At 40.4% G+C, this 27,368-nt stretch overlaps 1 protein-coding gene and 1 long non-coding RNA gene across 3 annotated transcripts; both read left to right on the top strand.

The window, feature by feature from the left end:
• Window positions 1-636: 636 nt before the first annotated feature.
• LOC123034225 (platelet glycoprotein IX-like) lies at window positions 637-11,174 on the top strand. Of its 2 annotated transcripts, none has more exons than XM_044451443.1 (2): window positions 637-2,597; window positions 10,385-11,174. In XM_044451443.1, exon 2 carries the CDS (start codon window positions 10,386-10,388, stop codon window positions 11,034-11,036), a length of 651 nt encoding a protein of 216 aa, XP_044307378.1. In that variant the 5' UTR covers window positions 637-2,597; window position 10,385; the 3' UTR covers window positions 11,037-11,174. The 2 variants fall into 2 exon arrangements, with proteins under 2 accessions (XP_044307378.1, XP_044307379.1); XM_044451444.1 differs by lacking the exon at window positions 637-2,597 and adding an exon at window positions 9,408-9,534.
• An 8,732-nt stretch (window positions 11,175-19,906) lies between these two features.
• Window positions 19,907-26,853, top strand: LOC123034317. Its single transcript, XR_006416721.1, has 3 exons — window positions 19,907-25,276; window positions 25,818-25,898; window positions 26,369-26,853. It is a non-coding gene; the product is annotated as an uncharacterized LOC123034317 (long non-coding RNA).
• Window positions 26,854-27,368: the final 515 nt, after the last annotated feature.

Below are 27,368 nucleotides of genomic sequence, written 5' to 3'. Positions count from 1 at the left end.
TACACTTTTTCAGCCGCTCTGATGAAGATGGAATAAGGTTTCTGCTGGGAATACCATGACAATGGGAAAGGGATCAGCATGAATGACAAAATGGCTAGCTAGCAATGATGTGGGTTTTCCAGAAAAGAGTTACCTGGAACAATCCAATATAAATTAGCCTAATCTGCATGGCTCATTTGCACTGAAAATGTTTCAGCCTGTATCAGAAAATCACAGAAGAGTGATCTAATTTAGCATGTTTGCTAATGACAATTCTAACAAAAAACACCAAAAATGTATCCAATGTTGTTGTGCTTGTCCCAATACACCACAGGTATTTGACATGAAATATTTGAGAGAAGGAAATTAAAGCACACTTAGGATACAATCCTATGTGTACTTTGAAAAACTGCCTACAGCTCCTAGCATCCTTCCAGCTAGCCTTGCTGGCTGGGGCATACTGGGAGTTGTAAGACTTTTATCTGTCTAAATATGCATAAGACTACACCTCTTTGTTGTTAGTTGTGAAGTCGTGTCCGACCCATCGCGACCCCATGGACAACATTCCTCCAGGCCTTCCTGTCCTCCACCATCCCCCAGAGTCCACTTAAGCTCACACCAACTGCTTCAATGACTCCATCCAGCCACCTCAACCTCAGCGGTCCCCTTCTTCTTTTGCCGTCAATTGTTCCCAGCATTAGGCTCCAAACCTCTAACATGATCTAACTATCATATTATGCAGCCATTTTACGTCAGTACCTGTGAACATTTAAAATGCAAAGCCAGTAGCATGCATTTCCTTTAAGGTCCAATTCAATGCATGTTTAACCAGAAATAAGTCCATGATGGCTGGAGAATGCTGTAGGCCCTTTTTCTGTCAGCTTTCATAGGGTTGCATCCCAGCAGTGTTTAAATATAGGAAAGGAGCAACAGACTGAAAACTGTGGAACTGCTAATGCAGCCTCCCCCATCCTGCTGCTCTCCAGATATTTTGGGGAGAGTTCTCTGCATCCTTCAGTCAGCATGCTAGGAGATGTAGTCAAACACATCCAGAGGGCACCACCTTGGGGAAGGCTGCTCTGATTGATTTTAGCAACCCAAACACCTGTGTATGATATGCTGACAACCACTCAGCTGTTTCAACAGAGTTCAGCTCTCTGCCCCCTTCAGTTTCTCAGTACAGCTTCCATACAGAGTTCCATTTCACCCTGAGACATGTACACATTTCACTGACACTTATGTATTCTTGCACAAGCTTGCTGTCATCTGAAAGGCAAGAAGTACAATTTGGAAACTGCCCCTCTTGTCTAATATTGTATTTGCAACTGGCATCCATTGCTTGTTACTAAGGAACTTAGAAAATGGGAAATCTGCCACACTGCGTCACTGCTAACCAAGGACTGGATCTAGATTTAGTCATACTTAAAATTAATTGGGACTTAAGTTACTCAGCATTACTTAAACTAAACCAGACTAAGTCATACTTAGAACAGACTTATTGAAACTAATCTGACATAAATTCTGTTGATTCCCCTGGATCTGCTCTGCATTCAATTGAAGGAATCACATGAATGACAAAAATATTACAATGTGTAACTTTATGGCAATATCCTTGCAAACCCAAAACAAATAATCCAAATCAATGGAGACAAACACTTGATGAAGGGTATAATTTATTATTTACTTGAGCTTAAATTCTAAATTAATGAGTACACACCACATTTTGAAAATTGTTAATCCAGAATCCTCCATTTCCTCACGAGACTCAAACTTCTTTAAAAAAATGTATGCATGAAAATATAGTTGAATAACATGGATTCTAAAATGAAACACTTCCTGCCATATAAAGGTCTTTGGAAATGTGAAACAAAAAACTGAAAGGAAAATCTGACTCATGTCATAATTGTCTACTATTTACTTTCAGCTGTAGCAGTCTGATATGGCTCAAAAAGAAATAGAGGTATTAATTGCTAGAGACTTGGTCTTCACAGAATTTTTCAGATATTGAAAGGACTAGTCCACTAACAATTTAGAAGTTTTCTGCATTTTGAAGCTGTTTCTGAAAGTCTGGAATTGAATATGGTGCATTGTGGCTGACATAAAAGCATGACTTTTGGAATATATATGCAGATGAATATTACAGAAGTCAGTGAGGAGCACCGGAATGTCCAGTAAGGAGAATTCTGCTTATCAGCGGGAAACCAGTTGACTTTTATCTGAGGGAATCCTTCCAGGGTGGGAGTTAACAAGCTCAAACAGGAGATGGAGTGTGTATTGGTGTCTTATCTAGACCAGGCAGTTCTTTCGTGCCACTTCCCAGGCAGCCAATCAAGGGTGCTGCATAGTATAAGCTATAGATTGCAGTTCTCCTAGTCATAGCCCACAAGAAGCAAGAAATTACTGTGTCACCCATCTAAAATGGAACTTGCAGAAAGGCCTCTTTCACAAAGGGGTGTGTGAAAAATCCTCCCAAGCGGTTTGGTAACCAGCTAGATCTTCTCGTGTACTGAGGAACACTCAGTGAATCCTGCTGAAAATCAACACAGATATTTAAAATCTAAAATAAAAGAATGCCAAGCAGTGAACAGATTGGTCTCTTCATGTGTTTTGGACTTGAAGTAAGTGGCATTTCTTAGTGGCTAAAGTGTTTAGAAGTGTGTGCTTTTTATGTTTCTAAAAAGAGAAAGAGAGGAGAAAAAAAGAACCACAGAAACACTAATCTATGGTAGTAAAACTAAAGCCTAAATATTTAAGTGGTTTGTTTTAAACTTCTTCATTGCACAAAAAACTTTTTATATGGCAAAATGTTTAATATATGCTGAGTGTCTCAATACTTTCAGATGATGCATCCTTCTGGTTATTAAAAGAATTAGTGGCCCTATGTAATGTAGTGGGGTATAATCAAAAGATTTTAGTCCAATCATAACTGTCATTCCATTTTTTAGGTTAAGACTGTGAGTGTTGCTTAGGCAACCAAAACAGTACCACCCATAAAGAACAAAAGTGGCCCTGGAAGCAATCCAAAAATTGCAAAAATACAACTATTCTTTTCAGGAAAAAACCTAACTGCAAGATCCAGTGATTATTTGGACAGGGAGAAAAGTACCACAGCTCCTAACGTTCCTCAGCCATCCATGCCTGTTCTTTCCCTGTCTAAATGTGCACAGGATGGTGCCTCAGGAGGGACCGTCGAGGACAGAGCAAGTTCTGAGGCTAGTAAATGTGACTAGCTTTTGGGGCAGGCAGCTGCCCAAGAGGAATGCCTAGATGGTGCTCCCTTCATTCCACCCACAGAAGCTGACTGAAGTTGCGGTTGAATGTTGCTTCAACACCAGGGTTGGGACAGTATCCTTGACCAATCTTGAGCGGGTGTAGGGAGGGCAGGCTGCATAGGACAGGCAGCTCTGTCCTTCATTAAAGGACAGAGGCCGGCCTGGGAGCCGACAGGGCCGGCCTGGGAGCCACAACTGCTGCTCCCTGCACACTGCTGTATCTTCTTCTTGCAGCGATGCCCCCTCTCTGCCTACTGGAAGGGCTGGCCCTGTGGAGAGAGCAAGGAAGTGGGAGGGTAGGTGAGGGGAATGTAAGGGCCGGGATCCTGAAGAGCCGCACTCCACACAGTGACATTTTGTTGCAGTCACACTTGCAAACCTGTGTAACAGACACTGGGTTAACGGACAGCTAACGAGTCAGTGTAAAAACATAATATGCATGTGGTGGAAGGTGCTCAAGGTTGCTAGGAGAGAGTGGAGCTGCACTCTGACATTCGCCTGTCCTTGAACCAGGAGCAATCGGTGGTCTTTGTGGCAGGAGAAAAGAGCAAGGACTGTGGGACAGGAATATGGGCCTGTTTGTATGTCATGCTAACTCATTGTGGGTTTACAGTGGGCTTAACCCATCATCACATTAACCTTTTGATTGTGCTTGGGTATTTGAGGAGTGTTGGCCCTGGCAGGCATCTGAGAGCCTCACAGCAAGTCTGTCAGGGTATTTTTCTGCTCTTGCCATGGGGCTCCATAACTGTTTGCTGTGTCATAGATCACAATGGGGATGGCATCTGGATTTGGGCGGCTCTACAACTTCTGTGGGTACAACAACTGCTAGACCATCTGTTTAGTTGTTGGGGTGCTTTGTTCCCTGTGGACAAGGCACTCCGGGGGACTCAGTCTCCATGGCAAGTGACTGTGGAAGGCAACCCGCAATGGGTTGGCATGTCCGGCAACTCCAGTCTATGTATGCTAACCTGGATTGGAAAAGCAGTGTACGAGTCCCCACCTGGGCTTAGGGCCACGGTGGGGAAGTTTGGCCAGGCAGATGGTGTTACAAATGTAGAAAACTGCCATATGCTTAACCAGAACATCGGTCCATCTAACCCATTGTTGCTGACACTGACTGGCAAGGGCTCTCCAGGTTTCACACAGAATTTGTTCCCAGCCCTGTCTGGTGTTGCTGAGGATCTGCATTCACAGCAGGTGCTCTAGTACTTAGCCAAAGCCCATGAGTTACCTGTACCACACTCCCATCATCCCTGGACATCACCAATGCTAACTGGGGCTGATGGAGCTAATCCCCTGATTGCTGGACTTGGTGGACTTGGTCTGGTCTAGCAAAGCACTTAGTATGGTTTTTCATTCTTGCTCTTGTTGACTGATTCTGGACCTATCAGAACGCATGCCCTGCTCACTAGTCCAAGCATCTGCTGCCTTGCACCTGGGACAGTTGCTTGTAGCAGTACATGTAGCACAGGCAGAGTAAATGGACAGTATTTTACTCACAGGATGCATGCTTCTAAGTACACTCACATGACTCATTGAAATTCAGGAAATGACTTTAATGTTTTCAGTTTCTTGAAGTTTAGTTTTCAAAATTATGTTTATAAACATTTTATTTGTTACAGTCTAACCACTGGTTATTTGCCTTCATGGCTGAAAGTAACTCAGACATTTATTTATCTATTGTGTAAGGTTTTTTGTAAACTGTTCAATTAGCAAAAGCTCTCAGAGCAGTGTACAAAATGTTATAACCATCTAAAAGCATAATATACCATTCAATCTCCATCTTCTTCCTCCCACTTGTTCTTCTCACCAAATTATTTCTAATGGACTATGATCAGAGAGTATCTTGGGCTGCATCTTTACAGTCTCTAAGTTCATAATTAGATTTTTGGACATCTAGCACATATCAATCCTTGAGTATGTCTGACATCTATCAGAGAAAAAAGTATAGTCTCTAACTCGGGGATTTTTAAATCTCCATGCATCTCCAGGTGTCATATTTCCATATAATTAATAACATGTTTAGGGAGTTTACTCCCTTTTGCTTTTTTAGACTTCCCCTTGTTAGGATCTATAATTTCATTCATACCACCAAGAATCAAAATGTCTCCTTCTTGAAAATCCAATACTGATTGAATTTCTTTTCATAAAACCTTTCTTTTGCATCATTTGGAGTATATATCATTGCCAATGTATTTACCGTATTTTTCGCTCTATAAGACACGCCTGACCATAAAAGGCACCTAGTTTTTAGAGGAGGAAAACAAGAAAAAATATTCTGAATCAAAGGGGCACATAATCACAGGCACATTCCCCATCACTTCCCCATGGGCTGCACATCTGACAGACTTACTGCACACACATATTCGCTCTATAAGACACACAGACATTTCCCCTTACTTTTGAGGGGGGGAAAATAGAGCAAAAAATACGGTATCTTCCCATTTCAGAATCTTATCTTGAGAATAATAATCTTATCTTCCTTCTGCATCTTTTATTCTTCTACAACTTTTAGCCTTAGTTATTAATAAAAATGGTGACTTCTTTCTTTTCTCTGATCAGCCAGGGCTTCCTATACTTTGTCCAATCTCTCATGATTCAAAAAAAGAGCAATTTTTTTTCTTTATGCGGTTCCTTGAATACATATTATATCTGCCCTTTTTTCCTTAAAAAATAAAAACTTAGCCTGGAGGGGGAGTTCATTCCATTAATATTGAATGATAATCTTTTATTACAAGAAGATATTTTGAAGAAATCTGAAAAAGAATTGGAAAAATTTTTTAGATTAAATAATGGAAGTGATGTCCCTACAGCAACAATATGGGAAGTTAGTAAAGCATATCTGAGAGGATATTTTTTAACAAAAATGTCAAAGAAAAAGAGAGAAAAATCAGAACAAATTAAAAAGCTTCTGGAATGAGTACAAATATTAGAAAAGAAATATAAGAAAGTACAAGACAAATCAACTTTAATTGAACTTAGACAACTAAGAAATCAACTAGACATGATAGAGATAGAAGAGACACAAAAAAGTTGAGATTTTTAAAACAGAAATATTTTGAACATGCAAATAAACCTTGAAGATACTTAGTGTAGTTTTTCAAAAGTGAAATGAAAGAGAAATGGAAGATTTATAACGGGGTGAAAAAAGACAATGAAATTACATACATGGAAAAGGAAATTCATGACCAGTTCACCAGTTTTTGGGGTTTTTTCAAATTTATATTTAAAAGTACTAACTTCAAAAGCTGGAATGGAGCAGTATATAGAAGAAACATATTTTGCAAAGTTTACATATGAATTACAGGAAAATATTGAATAATACCATCAATATTCAAGAATTATCACAAGCTATCAGAAATTTTTAAAAAAAGATAGAGCACCTAGGCCAGATGGATTCACTGTTACATACTACAAATGCTTAGAGGAAAATACTGCAACAAGTAATGAATAAGATTAAAGAAGAGCAACTATTACCACCAACATGGCAGGAAGCTCATATAACACTGATATACAAAGAAGGAAACAATCCCACCTTGTTACATTCTTACCAACCTATCTTACTATTAATTGTGGATCACAAATGTTTTTCTTCACTCATGACAGAAAGAATAAGACAATGTATAGAAAAGCAGATTCATATAGATCAGACAGGATTTGTTCCAAAAAGATTTATGAACGATGTTTGTTTTGTGATCGATGTAGTAGAATTGAAAGAAGAGGAGGAGGAGGAGGAGGAGGCAGCATTTATTTTTCTAGATGTGGAAAAGGCTTTTGACCACATGCCTTGACCCTTTTTATTGAAAACTCATCAATATTTGGGCTGTGGTTCAAGTTTTATGAATCAGATTCAAGCAATTTACACTAAACAACATGCTACGATTTTAATTAACAGAGTGTGGACAGCTTTCAAATGAAAAAGGTAACACATAAAGGATGTCCTTTCCTGCCTATTTTGTTTATTCTTGTATTGGAAATTTTAGCAACAAAAATAAGACAAGACCCCAAAAATTAAAGTCTTAAAAGTAGATGGACAGAAATACAAAATGAAATGCTATGCTGATGACATAGTCTTGAACATTTGAAATCCACACCAACCTATACAATATATAATAGACCAAATTGAAAAATTAGGATTTTATTCAGGCTATAAGATCAATAAGAAGAAAATGAAAATTATATTAAAGTTTGCAATGAAACAGGAAGAGGAAAGTATAGAAAAGATCTCAGGATGTGAAATAACTTCAAATTAAAAGTATCATGATTGAAAAGAATTTCTATTATAAAAATGAATGTACTACCTAAATTGATTTTTTTAAATTTCAGGTGATATCAATTTCTATACTGGGAAAAACTCTCCAAGAGTGGCAAAGTCACCTAAACACTTTTTTTTTACTTTTTTGGAATGGTAAAAAACCCCAAGGATTAGATTTAAAATTCTTCAAGATGAAAAAGAGAGAGGAGGTCTTACAGTACCTAATTTAAAGCTATATTATTACACAGCTGGCTTGGTTTGGATTTCAGACTGGATTACAAATGTTAATGAAAGGTTAGTGAAGCTAGAAATAGCAGATCTTGAAGAAGGAATACATAATTATTTATGGACCAAAGAGTCAGTTAAAAAGGACTTGACATCAAATAATAATCATGTACTAAGAGATGGCTTAATAAAAAGTTGGTACGCTATAAGAAGAATTAACCCTTTGATTTCTCCTTTGATGTCCCTTGTTGAAGCACATGTACACTATTTCAGGAAAAGCAACAAAACCTGTGGGGATATGATTGACCAACAAGGATGAGTTAAGTCTTGGCAACAAGTAAAAGATGAAGGGAAAATATAGAATGGCTTGTTTATTACCAATTGGTTCCATGACTGAAAGAGGAAATCCCTTCAGGGAATTTGAAAAGCCGATTTCTGCAACGGAAGGATAATCTTTAAGAAGAGTTCACAAGTAATTGCTCCAATTTGACCCTGAAACAAAGCAAGTTAAGAAATGTATGATATTTTGGACACAAAACTTTGTTGAAGAAATATAATCCCATCAATGAGAAGCTGTATGGAAAAAAGACACTAAATTCCCAGCCAGTCAAGCACTAAAAGAAAATTGGTATAAGATGCATTTTCAGTGATATATTACTCTGAAAGATATAGAAAAAATGGACAAGAATTATAATGGAAACAATTGGAAATGTAACAAGTAGATGGTAGATGAGACTTTTCACCATATATGGTGGACTTGTGACAAAATTATAAGATTTTGGACTTTCCACCATATATGGTGGACTTGTGATGAAATTAAAAGATTTTAGAAGTTGATGCATGCAGAAATATAAAAAACCTTTAAAATCAACTTTTCTATGAGTCCAAAGAATTTGCTTTTGAATATAATGCCAGATAATTTTTCCAAGAACATATTAGTGTTATTTAAATATATGACAACTACGTACAGCAAGAATTACATTTACTTCTAAATAGAAAACAGCAGAATGTCCAGCAATTGAAGACTGGAAAACTCAGTTGGCTGATTATGCAGTGATGGCAAAATTAACAAATTATGTAAACAGGAGACTGATTGAAGAATTGAATGATAAACAGAAATTCTATTATATGCAGTTTAATTAATACAAAACAAAAGGAAGCTTGTTAAAACTTTGCTGATGATTTATAATTGATTCAAGTGATTGGAAAATTTATTGTTTTAGAGAACTACAATTATCTTTACTGTGAGCTTCAACAAAGTATTAATTCATGGGAAGATAGAAAGATAGACATTTTTTGGCTTCTATCCCAACCCTTATAAAACATAATATACATGCATTCATGTTAACAGGGCAATTAATATTCAGTTGAAGCATAACATCATAACTAACAATGACAATAAATAGAAATAATAATACACAGTACAAAGGTAAAACCAATTTGCAAAGTGCCTATCAGCATATAGATAGAAGCTAATATAAAATCAAATAGCAATTTTAAACAATGAAAATGCCGGGAAAATAAAACGTTTTTGACCTGGTGCTGGAATATATAGAGTTGACGCCAGGTGCACAACCCTAGGGAGTGGGTTCATAATGTAGATAGGTGTACATTATTGTTGTTGTTACATTCCATATATATTATTACACTGCATGTTTTTTCTCTCTTGTCAGGAACCCAAGGTAGCTTAAAAGCTCCATTTTATCTGCACAACACCCTGTGTGGAGGATTAGGCTGAGAGGGAATGATTGGCCTGAAGTGAAGACAAGAGTCAATAACACTCGGCACAAGAAAAGCAAGGTCTCTTTAGCATGGGTTTTAGAGTTAGAATTGAGTTTTAGGGTCACACAGAGTTGCTAGTGTTTTAAAAATGCAAGAACCCAGCTGAGCATTAGGGTTTCCTAACTGAAGCACATTTATAACAAAGAAAAGTTTTTAGGAAAAAAAAACTTTGCAGTTTTTACTGTGGCTTGTATGGTGATACAATTAGCCCAGCTTCAGAAAACTGAGCATGAGAATGCAAGACTTTTTTAGAATGTATTCTAAATTTTGGAACAAAAGCAATGGTTGCCGTGTACGCGGCTACAAATAATAGTCATAATTTCAAAGCATTCCTCTGTTGGCTTGGGCATGCTGGGAACTGTAGACCCTTTCTTTGTCTGAATATGCATGGAATTGCACCTTTAGCCTGGTGTGTCAGTGATGGCCTTCCACAATAAGGAATGCATGGGTATTTTCAAAGTATTCTTCCCCTTCTGCAAGGTTCCTCAGGCACCAATTATAGATTTCCTACATGAAAGATGCTTCTACATCAGAACAGTGTAAGCTTATGTCCACGAGACTTTCATGGAATTGTTTACATGAGCCACATACACGTATAATCATGTCATAAAAATATCTATATGCAATCATGGTGCTTCTGTCATGGAAGTGTAGGAAATCTATAATGTCAGAGTCAGTCACAACTGGAGGTTTGTTTCAAGGGGAAGGGGAACAATAGATCCCACTATACAAAATTGGGGTGAGAAGGATTAGCTGTTGGAATTACAATTTTTGAGAAGGTTTGTCTTGTAAAGTACTGTAAAATGGTCCATGTTCATGAAATTGCACTGACATTTCTTTGCACTGACACCTTGATTTCAACTTTCAGAATGGTCACATGTCGAGGATTACTGATACTTCTGTTCCTTGAAGCCATTTCTGCAAACTCCTGTTCTCACCACTGTGTGTGCTTTCCACCAGATCACAAACCAGTAAGAGTGAACTGTAGCTTCAGAGAGCTGACAACACTTCCACTTCTACCTGATTCAACACAAGAACTGTATCTCCAGGGCAACAAACTGGAAACAATACCTGCAGGAGCGTTTGATAACCTTCAAATGTTGAACATCATCAATTTATCAAGCAATCTATGGCACTGCGACTGTGGGATTCTGTACTTGAAAAACTGGTTGGAAGACCAAGTGGGAAGCAGTGACATCAGTGACATTAAGTGTTTCACTCCTTCTTTGCTTCATGGAACGTCCATATCTGCACTGAAAAGGAGTGAACTTCCTTCCTGTTCTACACCCAAAATACTTTGTTCAGATTTCTTGTTCCATGATGCATTCATCTCCCTTTTTGTCCTTGCTGTTGTTCTGATTTGTTGTGTCTTGATTGCCCAAAGGATGAAATTTACAGTAAAGATTTGCGACAGTGGTACAAAGATCCCAGATGTATCATCTTCAGTCCCTGATACGCTGAGAAGAAGAAGGGAGAGAGTATCAAGCAGATCATCAGCAGGAATGCCTGCCATGGACTAAAGGTCAAGTGAATTATTTCTGTTTATCATTAAAAGTCAAGTGGTAAACTGAAAAGAATGGCTATTGTTGTCTTTAAGGAATGGGAATGTATCAAGTATATGTGCAACTTAACAAATAATTTTAGGGTCAAGTCCAAAAGACTGTAGTTTCCTGATTTTAAACCTTATGTTTCTGACTAATGGTTCTTTCACACACCTCCTGCAATTTGGATTGCAACTCACTACAACACAATGCAACTCAGTGCAGATTGCCAGTGTGGTGAAGTGGTTGCAGAGTGTGGGACTGGGATCTGGGAGATCTGGTTCTAGTCCTCACTCAGCCATGGAGCTGACTTTGGACTAATCACGGACTTTCAGCATAACCCACCTCACAGGTTTGTTGTTGTGAGGGTAAGAATGAACAGAGAGATATGAGCACCATGGAAGGAAAGGGTGGGCTTAAAATATAATAAATAAATACATTAATGTGGAGTTCAACACATAATTACTGTGCAAGGCTAATGAATCAGTACAGTGAACGTTTCCTTCAACTGGTCTGAGTTGCTTCCTGCTTGTGGTCCTGATGACCATGTTGAGAAGTCCACAACGAACCTGGTCAGTCAGAGTAAGCCCCACAGTTGGCCACTGAGGGCAGGATCCTTCCAGAGCAAGCCAGAGGGAGAAAGCTGCTCTGGGAAGATCTGTTGGATGGTTTCCTTGGTTATATGAGAGCACACCAAATCCCTTGTGCTCCATATAACAGCCATTTCACCTGTGAGCTAAATACCCCTAATGCAGGAAGAGCTGCATGTTGCAGAGAACTTTCTATCGCCTTTTCCTAGGGCATGTGAACCTGAACTGCAGGTGATAGTTCACCACAGTGCTTTGTTTAGTTATTTATTCATTTTAGATGCTGCAAATCCATGGTCCAACAGCGTTATAATTTTTATGCTTATAATTTTTCCATAATCTGTTCTTCCCCACCTCCAAAATAAAACTTAGATTGTCAAGGGAGGGTTGTGCAGATCTTGTCCCCTATCTCAGTAGACTAAGTAGACCCCTGTGGTGTCTTCTCTATTGTTTTCTTTCCCATGGGAAAGAAAGTAAACTGCGTCTGCTTTTAGTGAGCCTTCCGCTGTCAAACCTGGCCACCAGACATGAGAGTGGCCCAGTTCCAAAGGAGATGGACTACGCTTGGGCCGCCACGTGTCTCTGCTCATGAACGGTACGGTTCTACCCCAGAATTTATGGAGCCCTTCATACAGTGCCCCTCCTGCTCCAGCCTGTACCGAAAGTAGCCCCTTGAATAGTTGATGTGGTAGAACAGGTTATATGTATCTTGTTCTACCTGATAAAGGAAACTCCAGACAGGTTGCAAGCTCACAACGCAATCTCATTGCAAAGCATTTCCTTGTCTTGCCTCGTTTCCTCATTACAGACAAATTACTTGTACTTCTGACTTGAAACCACTAGATGTTCTATGAGGAACTACAGGACAAGCCACCTGGCACTTTAGGGCTTTTCTATGCAAGGTTGTTTAAACTGCTGCTTTACTTCCAGACTCTTTGCAGAATTAATCTCAGATCTCTGCAAAAAGTTTTTTTTTAATTGTCCTTTCCCATACTTTTCACTGCATAACCTCTAGGTGGAGGTATGATCCAGTAGAATTATACAATTTCATTGCTGTCTGGGGCTGGGAATTTGACATAAAATCAAACACGAATGTGTCCACTCTACCTTCACCATATGCTTCAGAAGAACTATTGTTGTGCCTCAGGGTCTTGTGGGCTTCAGGTTCATCATCTGCACTCTTAACTTAATTTTAGGCTCCTAACATTATTACATATAGTAACATTAATCAACCTTGGAGCAGAGGCTACTATAACGCCACAAATCAGCACAATGCAAGGTAAGGAGAGCTATGATAGTTAATGCAGAAGTCAGAAGATGGAAATACTGAAAGGAAACTGGAAGGGAAATGGGTAGAAACCCTATGAGAGAAAAGATGAGATGGGAAGTCTGAACAGTCACTTGGCTTTTACTTACTTATTTAAAACTTTTCTATACCGTCCCATACTTAGACGTCTCAGAATGGTTTACAACAGATTAATCTTAAAAACAGAAATAAAAATAACAGTTGCCCAGCATCCAATGTTAAAATATAAACCCGCTAACTAAAACAAGTTAACAATTAAAATACTGGGAGAATAAAAAGGGTTTTACCTGACACCGAAAGGAAAGAAGCGTTGGCACCAGGCGGACTTCTCTGGGGAGCGTGTCAAGGGAGGGACCCTGGAAGAGAGGGTCAAGCTATACTAAGGACAAGCCCTGGTAGAGCTGAAGTCAGAACCAAACACAGAAAGCCTTGCTGGAGCAGCAAAGAGGAAGAGGAGGAAGGAGAATTACAAAAAAGCAGCTGGAAATGAGCTGATTTGTTTATTAGATTTCTCTATCCAGTTTTTTTTAAGAACTTACATCATTCTCCTGCTGCTGCTTTCAACCTTATTCCCACAACAATAACAACCCTGAGGTAGGTTGGGCCGAGAGTCTGTGCCTGGCCCAAAGTCACGCAGCTGCCTCCATCGCTGAGCAGAAACTAGAACCCAGATCGCTTGAGTCCCAGTCCCATCCTCTTAACCACTACACCATACTGGTTCATGTCTCCTGTGGATAGTCTCCAGCAACAAAACAGAGGCAGCCTCATCTTAGAGTAACTGGGAGATGTGAAAAGGCAGTTAAGACAATTTAGTATAAAGACAAAGACAGGAAAGGCTGGACTTAATACTTTTAAAAAGACAACAGTTTTGCCAAGCCGCTAAACTGATGTCGAACAGAGATCTTATTCTGGTGCTGGCATCCTAGAAAACTATCAAGGATCACTATTATCTGTGTTATGTCTCAGAGACTGCAGCACTGGGGTGCTTCGGAGAAGATCTTTGTAGAGAGACTACGAAGCCATGTCTAAGCCTGGCAAAGTGTTTTAGCAGTGGTGAAGTATTAAGCAGAGCAGCTAGGGTAGTTTCTTCAAAAGGAAATGCACAGTCAAATAAATAATGCAAAGGAGGGCACTCTTTTCCATAAAATGTGCATATGCATTAGACATCATTACAGTACTTTAAATAGAAATACAACATAAAGGAAAAGCCTGTGGCCAGGCGACCAGCGTGCCTGCTCAGTCATGTGTCCAGAGGGTAAGTGCTAGGGGAGCAACTTCCCCTCTGCTCTTTCTTCTTACAGTTCCTTGAGCCTCACTGAGGATTCTTTATGGACAAGCGCAGATAAGATCAGCTGTGTGTAATGCTGCTGAAATTAATTTTAACCAGGACAAGGCTAATCCTTGCTGAAGGATTTTGCTGGAACTTGGCTAGACCCTATAAACTCCAATTATGCCATTTTTTAAAAGAGAAAGGCAAAATCACAGGCTATGGCCATGTCAGACATAGAATGCAAAGGCATGAATTTCATAAATGTATGTTTAAAATGGTAGACATTTCAGCAGTGCCTTACTGATCCATTTTTGGGGACAATGGATTTAACACTCCACAGAGACCGTTCATTCGTTTGTTCCTGTTCTTTCCTGTAAAGAATGGTGCTCACTGCAATTAGCAGAAAATCAAAAGCATTTTCTCAGTTGCTTCTCTGTTCTACACACAGTTACACCATATGGGACCATTCATTTTGAAAATAAATGAATAAATGGGAAGGCTTTTTGTTTTAATTTGGGTGAGATTAGATTACTCGGGTCAGTAGCTGTCAGATTCTTGTCAATCAAATGCAGTGTTGGGTGGCAATGATCAAAAGCAATTTCCTGTTGATGCTCAATTAAAATTTATGTATGGCTCTCCCTTCTGCTTAGAGGCTTCTGACGGGCTATCAATTGAGTAGCTATCACAAACATACAAGGCATCAGCCAAATGGCAATGCAGGGAACAAGGATGATACAGCAAGATGCCCTACCAGTGCAGAAGCACCATCAAAAAAGTAGGGGAAAAGAGCATTGTGTCTGCACCTAAGCCCAGAAAGTCAGCTTTCAAATGCTGGATATGTATCAATAAACTATCACATACTTCAAAAGACAACATAGAAGAACTGGAGCCCAAAAGCTGGAGGAGAGGTGGTCTTGTTCGCAGCCCTGTACTCTTAGCTACCCCATCCCACCCCACTTGTCTTTCCACACGGTGCCTGCACACATCACCCAAGGGCTCTCCACTGGGATAATTACTATGGGGCAATCTTAGTGTGGGCCAAGATGGAGACTGGGTAACAGCAGCAAGTTGTAAAATGTGCTCCAGATATTTTTCTAGAGCAAGGGTGTTCAAGCCATATGTGATGTGGGCTTGGGGGTTGCACACACGCCTGCGTGTTTGCACCCAGGCACACATTCCAGTGACCTGATATGGATGGCTCTCTCCTTGCCCCTAACCGTAAAAAGGGAAAGAGCAACTCCACAGGACAGAGTTGAAAGTACCTCTAGTGCAGATATCAGTGGGTGGGGAAGAGAAATCAATGAAAGGCCTTTGGTGTTTCACAGAAAGTGCACTGGAAAGTCAGACTCTGCTACAGAACAAACCGAAGCATCATTTACCACCCAATCGTACTTTTCTCAGTGCTTTCCAACAGTTAACACATCCAGGTATCAGTTTTAATTATCTTTACATGTTTGCCCATTTGAAAAATAGTATACAAAGCTGCCACTATTACATCAGTCTGACAGGATCTATGATTCACAGGCAGATGATGTACATGACTTGCATTCCAATTTATTCAGGGAAAATTAGTTTGTTACACTTTCTGAGCAGTGAGATGTTCCATGACCAATTGCTCTAAATCTAAAACAAGTCAAAGATGACACAACTGTAACTGTAGATGAAATACATTTTAACAGGTCTTCCTCTCTTTATGTTCTAATTTTATTTTAAACAAATTTACAAATTATTCAATACCTTTCTTGGGCAAGTAGCACCAATTTAAAAATAAAGTACATGATTGCAATTACTTAAAGGGGAAGCTAGGTTTAATTCAGGCTTGGCTTAATTTCTGTTACAGGCTGGAATTAAGAGTCCCAGAATTTAGTTCATAGAATAGTGGGGTTAGATGGGCCATTGGGTCCAACCCCCTGCTGACTCCAAGGTATTACCAAGGCCTAAAAGGCATCTAAGAAAAATAGAATTCAAAATAATAAAATAAAAAATAACAATGAAAAACCCAAAACATATATAAAAGCAGTGGATTAAAAAATGCCCACTTTGAAAAGCTTGTAAAAATATGTAAGATACCAAGAAGCCACACAATGAGTATTAAAACAACTTAAACATTTAAAGTCATTCAAAGGATGGGGGATACCTGGTGCTTATGGCTTCAATACAATGCACGATGATCTAGGATTAACTCCTGTTGAATGCACTGGGGTTTACATCTAAATATATACATATGAGATTGATTTTTAATGGTGCATATGCCTGGGAAGGAAATTTCAGAGTTTCCAGTTCTCATCCACGTATCTTTTGAAGGCATCCACATCTTAGGAGTACCTTGAGAGAGTCCCTGAAGCAGATCCCAAATGTCAAACTGGTGGATGATGCATGCCAGGAAAGTGACTGGGTCAGGTATCTTGTTAATTGTCCTGGACTCAGTGAAGGCTAGTGGCTCCAATATCAGTGGAGCAATATATGCACACCAGGTTTCAGTCTGAAGTTCAAAGGAGTTGTCCAGGGTGCTAATTCCTATCCCCCAAAACCATACAGCACCATGGATTTATTTATTTAAAACATTTCTATGCCGCCCCCATTGCAACAAAGCCTCGAGGTGGCTCACAACATCCATAAACATAAAAATACAATCAATAATTTAAAAACTGGTACCATCTCGGCTATATATTAAAATCTATAAATACAATAATAATAAATTAAGAGTTAAAATAACTTTTAAATAAAAAGGTCTTCTTAAAAGTTCAGACTATAATCCAGAATGGGCACCTCAGCCCACAGACATGGCAGCCACAGGCTTCCATTGCCTGGAACTATTAGCAGCATTTGAAATCACAGAATTAGGCAAGGATGGGGACCCTCCAGCCCACAGGCTAAATGAGCTCACAGAAGCTGCACATTAGGTCTTCAAAGCTGCCTTTGCTCTTCCAGGGGAAAGTCCACAGCTCTCGACACTGGGGATACTGAAATCCTCCCAAACCATCCAACCTGCAAAGGTCATTCCACACCCATGTGTTCCTCCACTCCTGGCTTATGGCATCCTTTAGGACCCCCTGCCCAAAATGGGGATTGAGGCCCTGTTCTTCAAAAGCTCTTCTCCTTCTTGATCCAGAAGATGGTGCAAGACAGCTTTAGTCTGACACCATGGCATATTTCTTCCTCCCCATGCTACTGATCATCTACATTAAATTATTTGGCTGATGATTTGAAACTGAAATATTGCAATTGGTATGTGGGTGGCACTCAGCGCTTGAACTCCCTTCACATGTTTTACCACGTTCATGTGATGCTAGGCTGCATTGCTGGCCACGTCCCCAGCACAGGGCAAGCAACTGGTCCTTCCCCGAGTTTTGGCATATACATCCACAAGGAGGATGGCTCAGCAGGAGCAACTTTTCACATGTTGGCTTCTTTTCTGCAGACATCCTTGGAAAGACATGATTATGTAGGGGTGGGGTTGGTGGTGCATCCAGTGGTGGGGCTGAAACCACAGCTAGTCATTCTAGTAGCACCCAGGCTAGATTATTGTGCTATATGGGGAGCTGCTTCTGAAGAGCATTAGGAACACAACTGGTACAGAACATGGTGGTCCCATGACTGACTGGGGCTCTTTGCATAGGATGCATGTTACCATTATGTAAAGAATAATTTTCACTGCCTGTCAGTTTCTGGGTTTGTGTTAAGCTTTACAGACCTAAGCTACTTGGGCACTGGATATTTGAAGACCACCTCTTGCCTACTCCCATTTCATAAACCATTCTTGGTCATCAAGCCAGTCAGAAAGCAAACTGAATCTCTGAAGCCTATCTGTCAGCACCTACTCAAGCACCTCTTCCCAAAATTGGGAAATTTGGAACTAGCCAGACATTGACCATATTGGAGGAGTTGAGAAAAGATGGCCCCCCTCCTTTAAAGAGAAATTAGCCCACTGTTGGAAAAGCGTCGTTTGGAAGCACTTGCAGCCTTCCCAAAATGCCACATCAGTGCCAACTCTAACTAGCAATGTAAGTAAAAATCAAGCACACCGTGGGCAGCCTCATTCTTCTGGTATGCGACTGTAATTGGGACTGCAAAATAAAAAACAAAGACCACTCTTCTTTCAAACAGTAATTTTTGCTTATTAAATTGTAAGTTACCTTACACTTTCTACAAGACTATGAACAAAGAGTATTTATTAAAGTTTGGTAATGTTCAAATTTATTTTACTTAATTAATCAATTAGGCAGAGTCTTGACCAATGAAAAACATATTTACTAGTCTTCCTGTCCAAATAAAGACACTCAACCTAGTTGAACTGTCTGAACATGGATAAATAAATTTCTTAAAGTTCCCTGCAAGGCATTTTCATGTCAAGACTTTTTCTTCAAGCGCCCCTGATAGTATTAGGCCTAGTGATTCCATAGGGAAGGATGCTTTCCTATTAATCCCAAAGCTGGAAATTCAAGACTCATGGAGGTGGAGGGACATTTAAAAGGAATATAGAAACCAGACATGTTATTCCATTGGTCCTGGTAGTTCAGTGGGTAAGAGGATCCTTCTTTTGTATAAGGGAGCCAATTGAAAGAGCACATGATTTATATACAGAAGTCCAGGGTTCATGAGTTTGGGAATATCTGGATAATGCTGGGAAAGACTCCAGTACAGACCTTTGGAGAGCCTGTGTCAGTCAGTGTAGACTTCACCAAATGGATGGACCAATATCATCTAAGCTATGAACCAAGTAAATGGAATCGCCCATCCCATCCCAGTTCAGTCACAGTTTTGTATATATACTGAAGATCCAAAAATATACTTCTGAATTTCATTGTGGAATGAAAACTCTAATCCTAAACTCAAGGGACATCCCTAATTAAACAACAGATTTTTGCCCTTAGGCTCTTGGAGAAATCAAGATTATGATGCAGCTGTATGGCTGTGATACCGTATCTGATATTATCATATTATTAGAACCATTTGAAGCCCTGAGGCTTCCTTCTGCTGTTAAAAGTGAGCAGAAATTTTACCCTAGATTTATATCCTAGCCCTCAGGCAAAATAATTTCTTTCTAATGTCATCTTATATTTAATTGGCATCCCAGTTATCAAAACAATGCCATCAACAGCTATATATTCCTATCTTAATATAGCTCTTTTTTCTGTTTCTACAGTACGTACTCTAACCACTCAGAATATGTTACTTAGAGCAAAGTTTTATGAGAAGCTACATTACCCTTGGGAGAGTCTAGTGCAAGTTTTATGCATAATAACTCATTGCTTATACACTCACTCCTAAATTTAACTGGAAGGTAATTGGAACACAAAACTGGTGCATGTGACTAGTTAACATTATCTAATAATTCAAGTTTTGTGTACTTAATTTTGTTTAATGTAACTTCTGAAAGTTCTTACTTCCACTTACTTAAAGATTTCTCAAACTTTCAAAATACAGTCTTAAATGTTTTTCATCTCCAGTTCAGGGGCTTTGTTGTTTGGAGGAGGAGGAGGAGAGGCCAATTCAAAGCTCCTGTTTTTTCACATTTTGAAAATGTGGACTTGAAGCAGCCATAGAAGCACTGAGCAAGTCAGAAGGAGCCTCCCAGGCCATCTAGTCTGACCCCCAGCTCCAGCTGGCTCCGCTCACGACATGCCCACCATGTGGACGTCCAGCCTATCCTTGAACACCCTCACCAATGGAGCTTCAACCACCTCCCGTGGAAGCCCATTCCATACCCCCGGGGTCCTAACTGTCAGGAAGATTCTTTAACAGAGTTGAAAATGAATTAGGGTAATGTATGATTTGGAAAACATGGGTCCCTTAATGTTTGGTTAGTCCCTACAGTGGCTCAGTGTAACTTTGTTGTCAGTGTATTTTCAAAGAAGGGAGCAGTAGATGCTATCACAATGCAGTGAACACTTCCTTTGAGGTCAAACACTGAACTTTACAAGGTCATTGTGATTCCTCTGACGTCTTTATTCATGAAAAAAAATTGAATGAAAATTCTTACAATTGGTCTAGAAAAGGGTGGGAAGTACTAAAGTACTCTATATAAGCATATCTTTTAATGCACCTGTACAACAAGCCAAAATGTTTGTTACCTAATTTACAGTGCAATCCTATGCATTAATATTCAGAAATAAGTTTCATAAGGTTAAATGAGACTCCCAGGTCAGTGAACACAGAGAAGTCAGAGAAAACCATCTAATCATCCTGGGAGAGCATCCTGGGGATCACAGGACTCTTTGGAGTGCCCCCCGTGAGGCTGCGGACATTGCTAGGAACTTGGAAGGGAGACTCCAGCACGTGACCCCTTCTCCCACCCCACCTTTCACAATATCATGCAAAGAACTGCACCTGCTGCCTCTGGGAGAGCAGAACTGGCCTTGGAGGACCTCAGAAAGGACTGAAGGGGGATGTTCTGATGGGTGGGAAGTGGAAGAGAGAGAGCAAGATTAGGAAATACTACAACCTCTCCACCGCCACCAGCACAGCTCTTGTAGATGGGATCAAAGGCCTATTTTGAAGGGGAAATGTAAAAAGGACAAAAAGAGAAAAAACTAAGCAAACACAAAAAGCCAGAACCCACCTCCTTCCTCCTCCCACCCTGCTGGCTTCCATCAAACAAAAGTGTGGTCCATAAGATTGCTCCCTTACAGTGCGTAATCCGATCTGTATTTATGTAGAAGCAAGTACTACTCATGCTGGAGGAGAGCTTTGTGAATACCCTGGACCAACAGAAAAATGCACAAGTGGGTCCTAGATCAAATCAACCCTAGAAGCAAAATGAAGGCAGAAAATGAAGACCACATATGGGATGGACACATAAAGGAACCCACAGTCTTGAATTTAGAAGAACTGAGCAGGGCTGTCAAGGACAGCTTTCGTTCATAGGGTGGCCATAAATTGAAGCCATATGTGCCATATGACTAGATGGCACATATCTACAAGTATTACAATGTTCAATGAGTCTTATTTCCCCCCACTCACCCCCCAGTACCCATATATAGTAATGTACATGGAGGTATCAGTAAGTAGTTGATCTGATTCAAGACAGCTATGATGAGTGTAGTTTCAACATGTGATGATACAAGAAAGATAGAGTAAAATGAATCTTTCATTGTTATTTTAATGGTACTATATTTTTGTCCTGGCTTCCTGTCCTGTGCTTCAAATGTTCAAGCTAAAGTGCTCACAGCAAGGGGAAGATGACCAAGATCGACAGATCCTTGCCTCTCTGTACTCCAGTCTTCTGCGCATCTTCCCAGCAAGACAAGCAATTCACTGATTATGCTGGGATGAAAGATTATTATCCCATCTGCTTTGTTTTTCAGTCTGTGATAGGGAAAAGGGTTGTAAGAAGGTTCTTTTCCTCTCCATTCCAACTGCAAGTCCACTTTTCCCAATTTTTCATTTTTGCAAGTGCCAAAATTAAATGATTAGATGCAGGCAGTGAACAGTATGCATTGTAAATGCATATAAATATGATTTATGGGAAAGAAATAGTATATCTTAGAAAAGCTGGAGGGAAAGGGCAGCTGGAATTCGTCAGAGTAGATGAAATATAGATAATTAAACATGAAGATCAAACTACTTTTGTATATACTCTGTCAATAAAAGAAGGCTCTAAAACTAGTTCAACAGTGTCACCTAGTGGTCACTGAAACTCTCTGACATTGAAAATTCATCGATTTTTCCAGCAAAGAGAATGTAAATTATTATTCCCATGATTGATGCTGCTACATGTCACACATTCTGCTTTACACTCTAAAAGATTTCTATTTTTTCTATATGGGTTGACTTTCTCTAAAGTTCTACCTAACAGAACAGGCCACAGGAATTATTCCCAACAACTATAAAAACTTACATGAATTTTTTCTGGGGAAAATTAGTTATTTCAGGTTATTTAATCTGGATACCATACTCAGCCCATGCAACCTGAGAAAGAAGGAGTCAGCTGATCGAGCACATGCTTGCATGCCCAAGACCCCACGTGGACTCCAGGCTGGACTGTGGCCAAGGGGCTAAGTGTGTAAGGCCATGAGCCTTTCACTAGTTCCTCCAGGAAAGATCTTAACTGAATATGGTAAATAATAGTAGCTTCAGTGGTCTTTTCTACTAATTGCTTATATCTCTGGAAATCCAAAAAAACTAGGCCTGCTTAGACAAACAGAGCTAATAGGAAAATCACAGCATGCAAAGTAATAGAACAGGCTGGAGAGATGCACAAAAGGGATGGGAGCTCAGTGAAGCAAGCTGTTCATGAAGCCAGGCCTTTACCTGCTGCAACAGAGGCAAGCCAGTATTAATGAAAGAAGTTGCTCGTATCTTTTGGCAGCCTTCAAGAATCTGAAATGGTTTCCTTTAAGGTACCTCCTTCCTTATTGTAGGGTTTATGGAAGGCATCTTCTTGTTATTATTGTAATTTTAAAATTATTGTTAACTGTTGTACTTTGTCTCAGTGGCTTTTTAGCAGATGGCTTCTGGAAGAGATGCTGGTCCCACACAACCCCATATATGTATTTTGCAGAAGGTACAAAGGAACCAATGTAAGTACAAATCGTTCAGAGATAGGCTTTGTCCTCCAAACCAGGTATGTTAAATGAGCAAGGTCTGCTGTTGCACAAACCAAGCCTATATCGCTTGTGCATGTATAGGTTCATTCAGATCTTGGGCTGGTGTAGGCCAGTGGTCCCCAACCTTTTTGGCACCAGAGACCAGTTTCATGGAAGACAATTTTCCCACCGGCCAGCCTTTACCTGCTTCGCGTTTCCCTCACTGCTCACACGCGCCCTTCCCCACTTCTTAGTGCCCAGCTCTGCTGCCGCCGCCGCTGCCCCCTCCTCCTTTTGAGGCCCAAGACCCAAAAGGACCCTAGTGCGAATCTGTACTTGCAGCTGCTGCCCATCGGCGATGCCAGCACTGAGGAGCAGCTGCAAATACCAAGGACGCTTCCCTCGCTGGCTTGCTCACCTCCTGCTGTGCAGCTCAGTTCTTAACATGCCGCAGAGCGATTCTGATCCACAGCTTGGGGGTCGGGGACCCCTGGTGTAGGCAACTCGATGGCCACTCACACCAATGTGCCCTTGGACTGCTTTCTCAGCACTTCCAAAGAGCCCTACTCTGCCCGCTTCTGACTTCTATTTGATGTGGCCTTTAAAAATAACCTGGCAGCTAGGATTGCTATGGAATAGGGTTCTGCGGGTGATGCAGATTCTAGTTCAAAAGAGTTGCTTATTGTGTTGGAATTCAAACCCACCACTGCCTGGTACTCAGTCTTACTGGTCTGTTGCTGCAAATGGTGCTGTGTGTGGCGCCCAGGGCCCTTTCTCAAATTGTCAGGTCCACCCAAAATGTAACCTCTGCTTCACACCAAGTGCACATGAGGGGCAGGAGAAAGGCCAGGAGCTGCAAATAAGTATGATCCTCCCTGTCGCACCCCCTACTCCTTGGTATGCATGCTCACAAGAACTTTTGAACAGGGCTGTGATTTCTGTTGCGATGTTTTAGAATTGCTGATCTAGTCAGTATAATGTATGTATTTACATATCCTTTAAACTGGTTAAGTTCAATATACAACAACCCTCTCCATCTCTTGAATGAAAAGCAATAGCCATAAATGTGCATCCTCGCATGGTGCAGAGGTTTTGGCAGCTCATCCGCTTCTAACTAGCTGCCTCTCTTATCACTGGCATGCTTTCCTACTTTTGCCTGCCAACTCAGTATCCAACAGTACTTTAAAAGAAAAGGCTCTCCATTTATTCACCCAAGCAACCACAGAAGCCATGAACAGTTTTTCTTATGGACCTTTTCCAGTAATGCCATTGATCAAAGAGGCGCACAAGCTGTGATCCTTACAACTCAGTGTAGATCATGTTTAGCAGCATGGAAAACCATGCAATGTGCTAATGAAGGTTGGTATTTCCCTTCACTGAAGCAAAGCATCCATGTGTGTCTTGCCTGAGCTGACTAGCAATTGCCTGAGCTGACCAGCTGGGGTTCAACCTGGGGGCTGCCATAGCACTGTTCTAGGTTTCCCAGGCCAGGGAAACACTGCACAAGGCTTGCACTCATCCCTTAATCACACTAGACAGGGAGGCAGAAGCACCGTGGCCAGGGGTACAACCTGCAGTGGCTGCATAGCCCCAGAGGTGAGAAGAGAAAGAACAAGGCAAGCAGCTGCCAAACCAGGGCTGTGTATTTGTGGCCAATGCATCAGAGTGCCATGCATCCTCCCTCCCTTCCTCCTGCAAAATATGAGAAAAGGGGGAGTGGACCATGGGATGGCACAGGACTTCTCTCAAGTAGATTTTTGCCCCTTTTGAACTCTGGAACAGGGCTACTCTGTGACTAGTTTTTCATCACTTTGAGGCAGAAGGAAGTGGCCACCTTAGGCAGGAGTTATGAAGTGCTGGCAAATTATTATTGTTGCATTTTGCCTGTCAGGGAGGGAACATGGTGCATGTGACATTTTCTGCCTTCAGCCAAAATAAATCAGCTATTCCGACTTGAGGTGAAGGTGCCATTTTCTGGTCTGCAAACATCTTTGGGCTGGCTGTACTTCAGGCCTAGACAGACTTACATTTGCTCCATCAAAGTCTGACTTTGACACCCCTGCTAGAGCAGTTCTTTTAGCCAGAATAATACAGGGGGTATAGCAATGGCAAGATCATGTCTCCCATGCATAATTCATGGATTTTTTCCTGCAATTTCTTCTTCTTTTCCTACCATGAAGACATGAGCTAAGGAGGGAAAGGTAAAATAAGTGCACAGTTTGACTGGAAGCTGTCCATCTGGAATCAGTGGGGCTGAGCTGCTGGATATGTTGGCCCTACCTGTTCCCCTGCCCCTGCATCCAAGCATTTAGTGCAAAAGCCTGAAGATGCCTATACGTGAGTACCTGGCCACAGGTAAGGATTTCCATTAAGATGTCTCTGTTCAATATGCAGATATAAGGGCATGAAGCCGGATGGGCCGCACAACTTAATTTGTGAAGACAGTGAGAAGGTCCTGTTCCAACTATGTATAAGATCCTTCTACACAAGCAAGACGTGAAAAGGGCTTCTTTCTAATCTGTCTACAGGTAGGTGTGGTTAAAGGCCCCCACTAAATGGATAGATCACTTGCAGAGTGGTTAGTTTTAAGGAACTGATCCTTATGCTTTTGTTTATATTCTTGTTAAGTAGACATTTCACCATAAGTGGAGGACAATATTTGTCAGCAATGCAGAATGGTTACACCTTATTTTTCACTTGAGATACTATTGTTTGCCAAGGCCAATGGGAATATGTCTGGAATCTGCTGGGAAATCTCCTTTTGGGAAATATTGAGAAACTGGCTTATTTGTATACATCGTGAGGAGCCTGCATGATGCATAAGTGATTTTTTATTAGATCAAGAAGAACCTGGAAGAGAGGAAAATTATGGTAATTGATAACAAGGAAGTAAAAAGTTCTGAAGCTGCCTTATCCCCACTTAGCTTTACTTTGCAGGTTTTCATGATTATTCAGCTTCTTCTGTTAAGTGAAGCCTTATAACACACTGTAGATATTAAAATATGTACCTTCTGAAGTGGCATAATCTGTTTTAATCTATTTTAACTGACAGCACTTTTTATTTAACAGGAAATATGACTGCATATTTACATCATGGAGAAAATACAGTCTGAAAACAGATGATGCTGATACACTGCAAAAGCTAAACAGGTCTCCTCAGTACTGAATAGAATGTTTATGATCATTCCATAACATCCCAGCAGCTTGGAGAGCCATGTGGGCCATTCTGAGCTTCCTGAAGGAAGAGTGGTATATAGCAGGGGTGCCCAGACATCCGCAAGAGTAAAAATCAGGTGTTTGGGAGCCACAAGTGAGTGCCCACAGGTGGCAACTGCAGGTAGCAAGCAAGCAGCAAAATAAACACAATGAGCTCATGTGGCTCACAAACCTTAGTATGGCCACTCCTGGTATATACGGTAACCAAGTTTCATATATACATCATACCTGGCCTTTGACAATCAAAATTAACAACTGGAAAGGGAGTGCTTACATTACCTGGCTCTGGATTTTTTATTTTCCTGTATCTTCCTGTGATTATAAAGTATAACTGAACAGTTATAAAACTGATTAAATTAATATAGATGTAGATTGTTATATATAAATTATGTTCCCCTCTGCAGACAAAGTGACAAATATAACTGCTACAATCACCAGTGCAAAGAAATAGAAGAGAAAAAAGGGGGGAAAGAAGATACCTCTTACAGAAGATCCAAGAATTCAAAGGGAAGTTCAGACCCACATTAGGAATGTTGAAAGACCATTAAGGAGAAGATGGAAACAATATACAGAAGAACTATTCAGAAGAAATAAGCAGATGACAGATTCCTTTCAAGATAAACCCTCTGAAGAAGAACCTGCAATATTAGATAGTGAAGTGAAAGCTACTCTGAAAGTACTTGGAAGGAGTGAAGCACCCAGGCAGATAGGATACCAAGCTGCAGATATTGAATTGGATCATATGCCAACAAATATGGAAAACAAACAATGGCCCACAGACTGGAAATATTCAATATACATTTCAATGCCCGATAAAGGAGATGCAAAAAAGTGCAGCAACTATAGGATCATTGCACTAAATTCCATGCAAGCAAAGTGAGACTCAAGGTGTTACAACAAAGAATATTATCCATATGGAGTGAGAAATGCCTGATGTTCAAGGTGGATTCTGAAAAGGAAGATGCACTTGCAATCATATCACAAATGTACATGAGCTCCTGAGGCACACTGGAAGAATTTCAGAAGATCAGACTGTGCTTATAGACTACAGCAAAGTCTTTGACTATGTGGATTAAGAGAGCTATGGATGGTCCTGAAAGAAATGCCTATGCCTCAGCACTTGATTGTCTTGATGCATAACTTGTAGACAAGAAGCTACTTTCTCTGCTCTAAAAAAGAACTTGCCAAAAGTGCTGTTCAGACACAGAAGTGGAAGGTCATAGCATAATCTAAAAAGCTGCAAACAACCATGAGAATGATGGACGTATGATAAATGCCTCATGTAGAACAGACCAATGATCCACAGTCTGCAGGTGTGCTTGAACTGGTAATACTGTTGGCGGACTGAAGCAATCAGATTATTTATTAGCTGATTATCCCACCAATACAAAAGAACAGAAGTAC

The sequence above is a fragment of the Varanus komodoensis genome, unplaced genomic scaffold (assembly GCF_004798865.1).
Source record: "Varanus komodoensis strain SLA01 unplaced genomic scaffold, ASM479886v1 scaffold6_2, whole genome shotgun sequence".
In the NCBI taxonomy this organism is placed as follows: Eukaryota; Metazoa; Chordata; class Lepidosauria; order Squamata; family Varanidae; genus Varanus; species Varanus komodoensis.
Note: the sequence above shows the minus strand (reverse complement) of the source record. Positions and strands in the feature narration are given on the sequence as shown.